Here is a 13,856-nt window from a genome sequence, read left to right as displayed (position 1 = left end):
AAAAAATCACAATACGGAATCAATATCATTAGATGCACATCACGAGTTCAATTTTTATAATGTATAACTTTAGTATTGCATAAGATGATATTTTTACATATAAATATGGTCAAAAATATTCTAAATATCTCGGTATTAAGGGTGTCAGCTATATGTCAGACTATGAAAATTTGATGCAAAGTTGATTTATGAGGGTTGTTGGGTCTTTAGTCGGATGGTTGTTGTTTATCCTCTACCCCTGACCTCTTCCTCCTACTGAACCGCCAACTACCACCGGCCGATCCACCCAACGCCACCACCCCCGACCGCGTTGCTTCCCTGCCCTCCCCTGTCGCCACCCTCGACTATCCCTCTGGACCACCCCGGTAACCAGATTTTTTCGGCGAGCCATCGCACCCCCACCCACACCTGTCAACCCTCTTCCCGCCTTCGACTATGACGCCACTGCTCGAGCAACGTTGGATCTTCATCGAATGGTTGTTGTTTGTCTTCTACCTTGGGCTTCTTCCTCCTTAACAGCAGCCACCACCCGCCGATCTGCTAGCCGCGACCGCCACCCCCGACCAAACCTCTGAACCAGCCTAGCGGCCAGATTTTTCCGATGAACCACTGCACCCCTATGAACCTTCTTTCTCGCCTCCGACTATGATGCCACTCCTCACTACTGCCTAGCGACCAGATTTTTCCGGTGAACTACCGCACCCCTACAAACCTTCTTCCTCGCCTCCGACTATGACGCCACTCCTCACTATCGCTCGAAGTGTCGTCCTTGTCTCCTACGAGGGCTCAGCCTCGCAGTGCCATCGACGCCTTCAGCATCGCCATTGCATCTCGTAGTGCCATCAACGACTTCGGCCTCAGGTTGCACTTGTGTTCTCCCAAAAATCAACTTGCAAAGATTCAAAATTCAATTGACTCACGAGTAGCTCATGCACAATACTAATCATGTCTAACTTGTTACCTTTAGATACTCACATGGACATCACATTTCTCCCATTGTGGGTGCGTTGCAATAGGAGCAGACTTATTCTGATGATTTAATAGTGATCCTATCCTCATGCACATAAGACGGAACTTAAATCTATCTGCCCCTAATACAATGTTGGCATCACCGTACCCGACTCGCAATCTCTTCTATCCACATCCCCATTCAACCAGAATGGTAAAAGTCAATTTCAAACATAAACATTAAACTAAATTAACTAAACTGTTCTTGATATTGACCTAAAATAAGAAGCCGAAAAATCAAACTTCCTTATGAACAAGAGTTGTTGTACAAAAGGTTTACCTAGCTAACCATGAATTTATAAGAGAGTATGAAATCAGTCGACAATAATCCTCAAGAAGCGCCTCCACCCTGTCCTTCTCCCTCTTTCCATCTGTATCCTCTTTCACCCCTCTTCTCTCCTCTCTCATCCATCCTCTTCCTTTTCACATCCATCCGTGCTCTGCAACCTTCTTCCTTGCCTAAACAAAAACAGATAATGAAATATTAAGGTAAAAAACACATCAACGTGGAGTCCCAAAGCTGAAAAACGTTATGTAATAAAAATAGATGCATGTAACATTAAAAAATGCATACACCAATAGAGCAAGCATCCGAGTAACTAATAGGTTGTTGTAGCAACTACTTGCATGTATACATGAATTCATCTTAAATTTCTAGGAAAGGAATGCAGGTTGTGGGGCTTACCGTTATTGTCCTATCAGCAAAACCAGGACAAAACCATTTGTTCCCTGGATCAAATGCTACAGATCGCACTCATCCCAAGTGACCACTAATGACCTGTATTACGGAAATAGAAAATGTATTTTATCGCTTAGTGAAAACTAAGATGCTCTCATAGTATAATTCCAAGAAAATATGCAAAAGAATCTAGAAGATTTAACTATTTAAACCAGTACGTAAAAGCTCAAAGTAGGGTTATTACAATTGCATGCATGATCAAACTAAATCTTATTTTCTAATTGAAATATGACATTGGTATTTCGAGAACTTATCTGAGGTCCAAACCTTATAGTTACAACAAAATAAATTGGAAGGTCGCACTTGAAAATTGTACAACAAACAAAATACTCCGATGGAGCATGCCATGGAGGTTTAGGCTACTGGGGCAGATGTCAAGAATTTGAAAGACATATCAAGACATGAGCAATTTAAAATAACAATGCACATTACGTCCTAAAAGTACAATGTCCCAAAGTACAATGATCAGACCACCATAGAAGGAAATGTAAGTGATAAAACCTGTGAGATGACCAGGAAAACAAGAAGGGAAGACCAAATCTTGCAAATACAATTAATTAAATCTCGCTCCTGTCCTTGCGGTGACACATGGCTTGCTACTCGGCCTTGGCTCCCAATATACTACACTCCGCAGGAATTACCTATAAAAACAATATTTCAGGGAACTAAGAATGAAACTCTAAATTCTGATTAAACTAATCATTTTTGACTATACATGATAATAGCATGACAAACTGAAGCTCATACATCTTACATGTGAAAATAACATCAGTAGCTACCATCATGCTGCTTCATTTCCTTGCACACCACCACCATACGTGATAATAGGATCATCCATCTGCTAGATTATTTTTTGGAGAATCTAAAAGCTATCCAATAACCTCCATTGATTCTTTTAGTATTACGATCTAGCCCACCTTGCACACCACCATCATGGTCCAAAGAGTGAAACTGAAACATATGGTCTGGTTTGATGTGAACCTAAACTACTATGATGGAACAATGAACACAAAGGAAACGTCAAAATAGAATTATTTTTGAAATATTTTTCTGATGAATGATCCGAGTGATAAGAGACCCAAAGCAACATAAACACACCACTATTATCCTTCTGAGATATGGATGTTTTAGAATCAAAAGGATTGTCAGGAAAATACTATATTTTTTCAAAAAATATATTTGAACTAAGAAATCTTCTCTTATAAAGGGAGAATTATTTTAACAAAGTTAACATTCATATGTACAGCCAAGCGCTAAATTTTTATTGGTATATTGTTTCAGTTCATCAAAAACCAAATTTCTCCTTAAGATATCTTGAATGATAATAGATATCCAAATACCTGTAAAGCAAAAAAAGAGTAAACAAGGTATTAATCATTACTCAAGTTTATTTTACCATGTACGTGCACACACGTCAAGACCAGCACATCCATATAATTTAGCATGCTAATGGCTTTCAAACTTCAAGCAGAAGGTATCCGGCTACTTCGTGAGTTGACCGTATAATATAATCAACCTGTGTATGAGTGAAATCAGTCTGTCTATTTGTTCCGGTGAGATGCCCATGCGCCTACCCATCTCAATCGTGTTTTCCAAAATAAAGGCACCATCTTGATCACAACGAAATTTACTTCTACTTGGTCATGTCACTCATATGTTGTTGGACGTAGTCAGTAATCAGTTGAGCCTAAAAAGCAGTCGCTAACCAATCAGGCACTGTAAGGGCTGATGGGCCTTTCTTCTATCATAAGACTAACTTTCTTCTATGAAGCTGATAGGCCTTTCAATTTTTATGGTGTACTCTTGAAGATCTGATAGCTAGATATGATCTCAAGAAATAAGATGAAGCTAAGATGCTACTACATGACTAATTATACCCACCACCAAAGTAACAATAGTAAGAATCAAGCTGCTACTAAGAGTTTAATTGCAAACGTACGACAATTTGTGTTTGGGTCACTCTTATTTGTGAGCCTTTTTTCCTAGTAAATTTTCGACGTCTGTTGCTCCAGTCCAAGGTGACATCCTCCCATGACGAACTTAGGTTCGTTGTGTGGCTAAGTCGTCAGAGATGTCTTGTCCGACGACCGGCAGCCGCACATGAGGGCGTTCTTGGGGATCAGGAACTTGTCATCCTCTCATGATCACGAGGTATGCCAGTTCATAGTATTGCCAGAAGCAGGATTCTAAGTAATTTTAAAAAAATGGAACACAACTCAATATACAGTCCAGAGTTTTCAGAAGAAAGCACAATATCCTTACCTAAACAATGTACCGCAAAATGCCATCTCTCAAGGTGTAGATCTACCTGCTTTCCGGTGATCATTTTCCTCCTTTCACACTGCACCAAAATTTAAGACTCGCTCAGATTCAGATCACATAAAATAAAGCCGGTGGGAATAGCTGGGAGTGGGAGGTGGGAGGGAGGACAAAAAAACCCGGTGTTGGTGGGACGAAATTTAACCAGTGAGCGGAGACTACCAACTGAGACATTAGGAGTACAGATGACCGGATGACGGCTACCTCACCTTCGCCATGGCGCCCCCTCTGCTTCACACCATACTTTCCCATGAACTGCCAAGGATGAGTCCCCCGCCAACCACCCTGCTCTCCGCCCTGATCCCCCCTCGTGTTCATGTCCATCCACCACGGCCATCAAGGGGGCCGAGGCGTGCGCCACCCATAACGCCCCCATCCAAGAAGGTAGATCTGATATCTCTTGAGCCATTGTCATAGTGTCTGTTATTAAGTCTTGAAGCAACCAACCAGTACATTTACCCTTATGTCGTAACCAAGAAAATGTACAACTTGATGAAAAATGCATGAACCACTCGCTCATGCAATTTGCTGTAAATCAATCTCTAATGAAATGCAATTTGCCATATTTTCTAAAGTAGGGAAATAATTTCACGCATACAACAGAACAATCCCAACCCCGTCCCTCTCACTCTCGGCCCTCACCCTTATCACAAAATCCACTAACTATTGTTCTAAATAAGCCAGTGATTGACGCCACTGTGGCAACCCAGCAGCAAGGGACAAGGGCGGCAATAGCCTTCCTATCTTAATGCTAGTCACCCGAGGCTCTACGATCCCTTACCATCAAAATCCTTCATTGCACAATCTCGAAGAAAGTAGCTTATTGGAAACAAAGAGGAAAAGTTAGAGCTTCCATCCAGAGGAATGAGAGCACAAAATAATTCCATGGCTCTGCCTTTCAAAGGTTTAGGAAAAATAAAACTCAAACCCTCGTTCCAAATGGAGTCGAGTTCTCTAACCACACCAAAAAAATAACCCAACACACTGACTTTTACAAGGATACACTATTAAGAGTCATAGTACACCTATAGGGTTTCGTTTGGAGGGGATTTATAGTCTGGGGTAAAATTCACAGGCCGAATGCACTAATGAAATTGAGGTGGGTAATTAATAGGGTGCTTCCTATTTAGCACGGCAGGCACCAGTTATAGCCACAGAAGCATCATCTTATACATGTATGTAACACAGCCTAGCTAGTCAAACAAAGAGACTATAGCTTACTCAACAGATAATTCCTTTAAGACAGGAAGAGGATAGAAGCTTAACTCCAGTTGTTTATGAGAAATATAATATGCTCTTAGATATGCAACTTTAGAATATTTAGAAGGCCTGCAGTTTATTAATTATCACTACATCACGACCATTGCAAATGGTGGCATGCCACTTGAAGTTCTCTGAAAATTCGCATGATTACTTGGCTCTCTTGTTACTTGGCAAGATTACAAAGCTTTGTGTGAAAATTTCAGGACATCATTGAATGAGAGAGGGCATGTCTTACAGATTAGTAACTTCTGTGTTGAAATTGTGAGTTATCAGGCAAGTACCTGAAGCAGGATATCCGCAATTGTAAACATCATGACATATTTAAACCTCTCGACCTTCCGTTTTCATGTTTGCATAGGCACTAAGGACCAAGTCATACTTGTTTCAATTGAAGGGACAACTTTAAAACATTTCTTCTCTGCCTTGGTGAACATCATGACATCTTTAAACCAAAGAAAATGCATGATAATGTAGAGAACTGAACATGGACAGTTGGAAAAAAGAACCTCACTAATTCAGATTGACTACAATCAGTCCAAAAGTCAGATTTTAGACCAAGGCAAACCAGGAGAAGTGTAACTACCATATTAGGTAATTGACCACATACGACACTATACATCAATGAATCGGGGTCATCACAGCATGTAATAACAAAAAACTAATGGCATGGCCTCCCTTATAAATCACACCAAGATGAAAATAGTTACAACCAGGGTCTAATAGTTTATTGGAGAGAGGAAAGGTAGCGGTTCCATTTATCCTTAGAAGACGATCAATTAGAAATTATGCACAAACAAATCACTTATTATACTATTTGACTCTGACTTCTATAACCTGTATGAATCTGCTTTAAAATCTTTTCTAAATTGGCCCGACTTACACCAGAATGAGCTACCCAAATGATGTGATGAATGTGCTATTAGTGATACCCGGCAGGAGGCAATCATTAGTCGAAAGAGGGGAAAGTGTCACATGTATACTAACAGATATTGTGCACATTTCCTTGTTTGAATATTCCTGCTCCACTCTAAATATGTTTGAATGAATTATGCGGCAAGCTACTAAAGGAAAACAATACTTATCTCTTTGGGCTTACTCTCCTTGAGCCATTGATTTCTCATTTTGTCAAAAAAATCTTGATCTAATCCCACTTCCCTAAGCACATATAACAATTCTGGTATATTTTTACTCTAGCCCATTTATGCAATCCACCAAAGATGTTGAATAGAACCTTTAGTCTGCCAATCCATGAATGATGTGTGTAGAAAGGGTGGTGCATTGGTTTTGTGAAAAAAACTTCCGTTCACAATTTACTAAAATCTAAATGAGTAAATTAAATCATGTACCACAGATTCTTTAGTTTTTAAAAATTCCTATACAAAATTAGATCGATGGATATCATAATTCAGTATACTTCTTAAGTAATCAATCACCTGAGGATAGAGCCTCTCCAACCGGTAGTAGTAGGACTCTTTGTTGATGGACACTATTCTACAACATTCTTCATCTTCTTAGTAAAAGCCTTCAGGCCATCGATCCAGTTGGAGTCGACGCCGTCGCTGAGCTGCATTCCTTCTGCCTACACAAGATACAATGTGGAGGGGAACATTGCAGTTGCAGAAAGCATTAGTCCAGAACGCAGCCGGTGTGCAAGCGACCGAGGGGCCCTGCTCCATGGCATCGACCACCACCCCTTGGCCACGACCACCGCGTCAGACTGCTCCGGCTGGGCTCCGCTTCATGTTCAACGTCGTCCTCCAACAGTGGGCGCACACACGCAGGCCATGAAGGATGGGAGGCGACCGCGACTACTTGAGCAGGAGGATGGAGACAGCATGAGCAGGAGGACGGAAACAGCCATATGGAGGCGATCAGAACATTTGCACACAAAAAAGTGAAGGGCCAGAAAGTGTGCAAAACTGGGTGAAAAGCAATGAAAACAAATAGAGTAGTACTGTAAAGGGAAGGGGGCAATTGGCGACAGCCAGGAAGCAGGGACCGTGCGGTGCATAGTCGTGGTCGGGCTGGAGCGCGGGTCCTCGTCCTCCTCTGCGTCACCGTCGTCTTCTCGCCTACTGTTTGAAATCCGAAAAAACACAAATCAATCACACACAAATCGACAAACCAGGATAGAAAATGAATATTGAACATAGTCGTCTTTCAGCATACATAATGGTGCTTACTTGTGCTTGGACTCAACCTGCATACATGAGTGAGTGCAGCGCTCAACAACCAAGGAGAAGGACAGGAACAACATCTGAAGAGAGCTATCTTCTACATAAACAACCATATGGAGGCGGTCAAAACGTTTGCACACATAAAAGCAATGAAACTAAATATTAGTTCTTTGAAGGAGAGGGAGAGGGAGGAGCTACCCAAGCAAAGGGAAGGGCAGGCAAGAAGCAGGGGCCTTTGTGTAGTGCGTCGTAGTGGTCGTGCTCGAGCTCGGGGCCTCGTCATCTTTGGCGGCGTCGTCATCCGCGCTTGCTATTTGGAATCATGAAAAACGCAAATCGATCGCACACAAATCAACGGGGTGAATCGAAAGAGGAAAGGCGAGAGGCGGATCGAACCTTGGGACTCGATGCCGGCGGTGGCTGTAGGGAGCTGGATACCGAGGCTGGTCAGGCGAGAACAAATCCGGCGCCCGCGTCCTTGGAGGTCGAGGAAACGGAGGCGCACTGACGTTCGTCGCCGCCGCGCTCGTCCCGACCGGCGGCTGCAGCAGGGTGCGCCATCCCGTTCCCCGATTCGGCGACCTGTTGGACTCGTCGCTGGTGAATCCTGCGGTGCGAATCCCGTGCCACACCTCCAGCCCAGTACCCACAGGCGCGAGCTAGGGTTCCGGCCGCGAGGAGGGAAATTTCGTGGGTTTGACGCGTTCGCGAGGGAGAGAAGGAGAGGGGAGGAGGAGATCCGATGGTGGGGTAGACGGTGGAGGATGGGAGGTCGTCGGTGGGCTGAGGGAGGGGCGCGCATAGGCGGCATGGGCGGCCAGAAGCGAGGGAGGAGGTGGGGACAGGGCAGTGCCAGGATCCATGGAGGTTGGGGGTTGGGCGGCGCCAGTGGTGAGGGAGAAGGTGGGGGCGGGGTGGCGCCGGGAGTGAGGGAGAAGGTGGGGCGAGGCGATGCCAGGATCGCAGGAGGAGATGGGGGGTGGGCGGCGCCGGGAGCCAGGGACGAGGATGGGTCTGGCGGGCGGTGGCGAAGGGATCTGGAGGCCTCGCTCGTGCGTGCGAGTCGCCTGATTTTTTGTCGCTATTTTTTCTTTCGTAGGTCTTTTTCCGTAGGTCTTTTTTCGCTGGTCTTTTTTCATTGAGGCATGCGAGTGCGAGGCGTGCGAGGACTGGAGGCATCGCTCCCTTTTTACCTGGTTTTGGTTGGTTTTCTTTTTGGTACGGGGAAGTGGGAGGTGGGATTGAGGACGAAAAAAACCGGACGAAAATGGTGGGACGAAAATAAAACCCGGAACGGGACCTACCAACTGAGACATTAGGAGTTTAGACTACTGTTGCTACAGAAGCACTAGTACTAATTGGTTGATCTGGTACTGATTGCTGTGAACTTCTACGTCCACTACACGATACTACCAGGTGTTATCTCTCCTATCTATTTTCTACATGTTAATTTATCCCGAGAACAATTATGCTTTCTTGCAATATATTTTGCGCAGGACAATTATACATTATAAAGGTGTTTCAAAGGGGTGTGCGCCAAGTTTATTTTTGCACTAGCGCTTGTCCGTGTCGTGCTGCTGAACGGATATGTGCGCAAGTCGCCGCCTCCGCCACATCAACACAACGTGATTGACTTGACTGTCGCGCGGCTTACCGTGCCTGCGATTAACTCGCCCGTCTGCACCGGTTTATAGTACCACAGCCGATTCATCTGTTGTTCGGGCGAATCAGGTGATATTTATCCAAGTTTGTTTGATTAACACATATTATTTTTATCAAAAAACAGTTTATCTTTGCCTTGGTTTGCAATATTGTTTATGCAGGACAACTGTTCACTGCAAGAGTCGGCCTTACAATGTCGCGGCCTGCTCTCCCCATCCGCACCAGCTTATAACGACGTGGCCGTCTCTCGCGACCACACCGGCTTACAACAAGGAGGACAACTTGCCCGTTCGCACCGGCTTACAACACCGTGGTCGATTCATCAGTCTGTGCTGCCTCAGATGTGGCGGTCGTCTTTCCCGTCCGTCTCTTGTGGCCTAGTCTACATCAACACATCGGACCACACCTGTCTGCATGAGTTATTTATTAAGTGTGAGCAAGTCACTATTTGGGAAGCCCGGTTTTCTTCCAACAAATTGGAGGCAAATTATAATGTATTATCAGCCGCCGTCTGCACTGGATGGCTCAATGGGCAGGCGCACAAGTCGCCGCCACTACGGTTTGGTTAACTTCAAATAGCCAGTTGGAAGGAACCATTGGCCGAGTTGCTGACACGGCTCATACAGAATCATTTATAACCCGCTGCAGTCACCTCAACCTTCTGTGGATTCATATCGCGTTATCAATGCCAATGATATACGCCTTCTGCTATGGTCAAATATGAAGAATCTCAAGCCAACTCTTCGTGTCATCTTGAGACTCGGGGGCTACAATGGTATGGCTCGGCAAAATTAGCCGGTTTCAATGAATTCAAGAACTCCGGGTCATTGAAGGGAAGATAACCCGGCCCTGGAGGCTACTGCTTTATTGGCAAATATTTAAAAGCCGTCAGAAAAATTTCCGGCTCAAAATGAAGATTCCGGTTTAAAATACGGCTCAAGAGACATCTCTCTCCCGCAATTCTTTGAAGCTCTCAAAACCGGTTCAACATCCGGCTCAACGTAAATTTGTCCCTTACAAAGCTTTGAGGATCTCAATATCCGGTTTAAGAATTTCCGGTTCAAAAAGAATTAATCTCTCGCAAGTTCGAGATCTCAGACAAATTAATGGTTACCAAAGAGAACTTGCTGTCATGATGCACGGTTCAAAACATGGGTATCCTGCCTTACGACTTATCTTATATGGTCACTTGGGGGCTTCCTATTCAAACATAGGTTGTATTCGAACCAAAGAGAACATAGCTGTCGATACCCTTTTGATTAGCAAACTGCTGAACCTACTTGGGGGCTTCTTGATCGTATCCGAATCATAGCTCAACCCCTTTGGGAATTGACGTGGATCGTATTCAAATCAGCGTCGCTAAACAACTCTTAAGGTCACTTGGGGGCTTCCTGTTCAAACATAGGTCGTATTCGAACCAAAGAGAACATAGCTGTCGATACCCACTTTGCTCGGCATCGTCAACACCACTGGGGGCTATATGATCGTATTCGAATCTTAGCTTAACCCCTTTGGAACGGTTTACTGATCGTATTCGAATCAGAAGCCTCAATTTTTTTATCTATTTTTATACAATCGCAAGTATTTGAGTTGTCACAAATATCATATGTGCCGGCTCTTACAGAGTTGAGTTATCAACTTCATTGTCCGGGTCACATAAACCGGCGGTATCATTCAAAGGATCATAGGGATCTTGTGATCTACTTGTGTGTAGGATAAGAATATATTTGGGTGGTTACCCGCCCTGGCTTTTGATATTAAGTCACCAGGGCATATGTTGTTTAAACTCTGTGCAGGATCTACAGAGTTATGGCTTACATAAATGATCAAGTTCAAGCCCATCATCAAAGATTGAAATTGATGTCTCAAAAGGGTTATTAATTCTTGATTTTCTCAAAGGCTATACGCCACCGGGTTACAATGAATGCGCATCGGCCAAGAGCCGCCAGGTATTTAAACTCCGAATTTACTTGTCAAGCGATGAGATATTCAAATCTTTAATAGCCCAAACTGGCTGGATTTTCATGATGATATTGAATGATTGAGGTTTTCATACCGGATTATATTGTTCAAATCTTAAATAGCCAACATGGCTGGATTTCTATTTGTGATTATCAATAACCAGTGTTATGATTGAGGTTTTCAAAGTCGCTTCAGCGCAATGGCTATTATTTTATCAATTAATATGATTTATTCTACAATAAAAGGAATAGTCCCGAGTCGCTGCAGGCTTACGACCCGGCACTTGAGGGTTACATTTTTCAAATTGAGATTACATCGAATATACAAGTCCCATGTCACTGCCAGCATGCACCATGCCACTTGGGGGCTAATGCAAAGTCAATTTTTGCTCAACTTATTGAAGACCCGACTCATCACATTTTAAATGAGCTGGCCCTTGGGGGCTACCAATTGCTCCTATCAAAAATTCAAGGTACACAAGCCTCAGTCCAGTACATTAAGAGATCCACTACTCAATTGGTAAAGTACAAAGCTCTTAACCTTATGGACGTGGGTTCAAGCCCCATGGTGGAGATTACATCATATGATGTTATTATTAATGAATTATTTACAAAGTCCCTTCTCATTATTGCATAATGACCCGGCCCTTGGGGGCTACACTGGTTAAAGTTTTTATGAGCATAAGGCAATTACAAGTCCCAGGTTTCTGCAAGCATGACAACCCGGCACTTGGGGGCTACATATGTGGAAGAGAATATTCAGTTTATGACTAATGATTGAGATGAATAACCCGGATTTCTTCAAGGTTGCAACACTTATATTGAAGCAAGTCTTAAGTTATCACTATGTTCTCCTCTTCATACTTGGGGGCTACAGGTATTATGCATATAAATAAGGAACATCTTCAAATTCTCAGCTTTAAGTAAATCAGGAAGATCAATTACATGACCCGGTGTCAACAACAATTATGGCTCGACATCATCAGTCTTTGATAACCCGGAGATTTTGGAAATTATAACTCGGCAAGATCTACATCTTTAAGCCGGTTGAAAATCAGATGAGTATTTCAAGACCTATATTTTTCAAGCCGGCGCTTTAGAAGCCGACTCAAATGGATCTACAAGCAAATTGATTGTGAAGCTGGTCTATTGACATGGATTTTCTAGAAGAAGGAAATGACAAGGACTTAAGGATGTTCAGGTGCTGGATTACAAGAATTATTAACCCGGAGCACAACCTGTCAAATTTGTTCTTGTGTTTATTTTGCAGCATAAGTTTACCATGGATAAATCCAAGCTAAACTTGGGGGCTAATGTCGGGGATATACCCCGCGGTGTAACCCGGCCGGAAGTATAACCCGGCCGGACTTGGCGACTCACTAATGACCCGCCCTGGCTGGACAACACACTAAGTGACCCGCCCGATCCTGGCGACTTATGGGTGATCTGGCAAGCGGACCAGAGGAGCGACAAGACCCAGGGGCCAAGGAGGCTCAAGGCCCAGAAGGTCGGCTTACGTTATGGAAGGGCGGCTTAAGAGGAAAGGCGTGAGGAATATCTTTCTTACAAGGAATGAAGACCCGGACTTGTATGCGGCTTGTAGGAGAAGATAGGCTAGTCCTAATCCTATTTGGACTCCACATGTAACCCGCCCCTCTAACTTATATAAGAAGGGGCGGGGCACCCCAAAGAGGGACAAGCAAGAAGAAACAATCTCTAGGGCTAGACACGAAGAGCCGGCTTACCGGCGACTCCCTCATGATCATAATGAGACCTAGCCACAAACAACATGTAGGGTTATTACCGGATGATGTTTCCCGGGGCCTGAAGCTGTCTAAATCCTTGTCTTGTGTTGCGTCTCCCGATTCCGCCCAACCCCTCTCAAGCTACCACATAGATGCATTGCCCTCACGACTAAGTCCTCACACTAAGGACATCTGCCGTGACAATTCCACGACAGGCTGGGCTCCACAACTCACAGGACTGGCAAGATTACGGCCTAGCACGATGGAACACGAACAATTCGGGTACGACCTACAAAACTGGCATGACACGCCAGGTCAGTACATTGAATGTACTTGCAAGACAACCAAATACATAGCATCCAAACAAGGAGAAGACAAAGCAAGAACCAAGCGTCTACAACAACTATCTCATATCAGAACTAAGCATGGCATGATATCAACCCAAGACATAAATCAAACTAACATCATGGCATCTTCTAGCATGGCAACAACATGGCATAGCAAATTTACTTCTAACATGGCAACAGCAAAACATAGCATATCATCCCAATCATATCAATCAAAGCATGGCATGGCATAAATAAACTACCAATCATATCAAATGCAGACATAGCATGTTAACTGTATTCAACCATCTCATGATCTACCATGGTTCTTTAAATGCAAACATATTACTCATGCAATACAACCAAACTTGTGCACTGAGTCCCTTGGACTCTCTTACCAACGGTAATCACCTCATTTCCTGATCACCAACAGAGACAAACTTGTGATCCTTACGGCAATCACAACCCGACCACTAAATGGCCCGTGATCCTTACGGCGATCACAACCCGACCAACAGCTGGCCCGTGATCCTTACGGCGATCACAACCACATTACTCAGCTTAATTATTTCAGGTTTATCCTCCATTTCGACCAAGACCCGATAGTGTACCCTACTACGAACTTATGCCCATGACCGAGGACGCGGCTATCGATA

At 43.8% G+C, this 13,856-nt stretch overlaps 1 protein-coding gene across 1 annotated transcript; it reads right to left on the bottom strand.

Moving 5' to 3' along the window:
* Nucleotides 1-967: 967 nt before the first annotated feature.
* Nucleotides 968-8,541, bottom strand: LOC123138033 (uncharacterized). The gene is made up of 9 exons (XM_044557925.1): nucleotides 7,903-8,541; nucleotides 7,705-7,816; nucleotides 7,513-7,529; nucleotides 4,276-7,404; nucleotides 4,010-4,088; nucleotides 2,502-3,087; nucleotides 2,249-2,388; nucleotides 1,694-1,786; nucleotides 968-1,467 (listed from the first exon to the last, which is right to left on the bottom strand). Exons 1-4 carry the CDS (start codon nucleotides 8,315-8,317, stop codon nucleotides 6,956-6,958), a joined length of 993 nt encoding a protein of 330 aa, XP_044413860.1. The 5' UTR covers nucleotides 8,318-8,541; the 3' UTR covers nucleotides 968-1,467; nucleotides 1,694-1,786; nucleotides 2,249-2,388; nucleotides 2,502-3,087; nucleotides 4,010-4,088; nucleotides 4,276-6,955.
* Nucleotides 8,542-13,856: the final 5,315 nt, after the last annotated feature.

This window comes from Triticum aestivum, chromosome 6B (assembly GCF_018294505.1).
Source record: "Triticum aestivum cultivar Chinese Spring chromosome 6B, IWGSC CS RefSeq v2.1, whole genome shotgun sequence".
In the NCBI taxonomy this organism is placed as follows: Eukaryota; Viridiplantae; Streptophyta; class Magnoliopsida; order Poales; family Poaceae; genus Triticum; species Triticum aestivum.
This window is presented reverse-complemented; position numbering and strand designations above follow the sequence as displayed.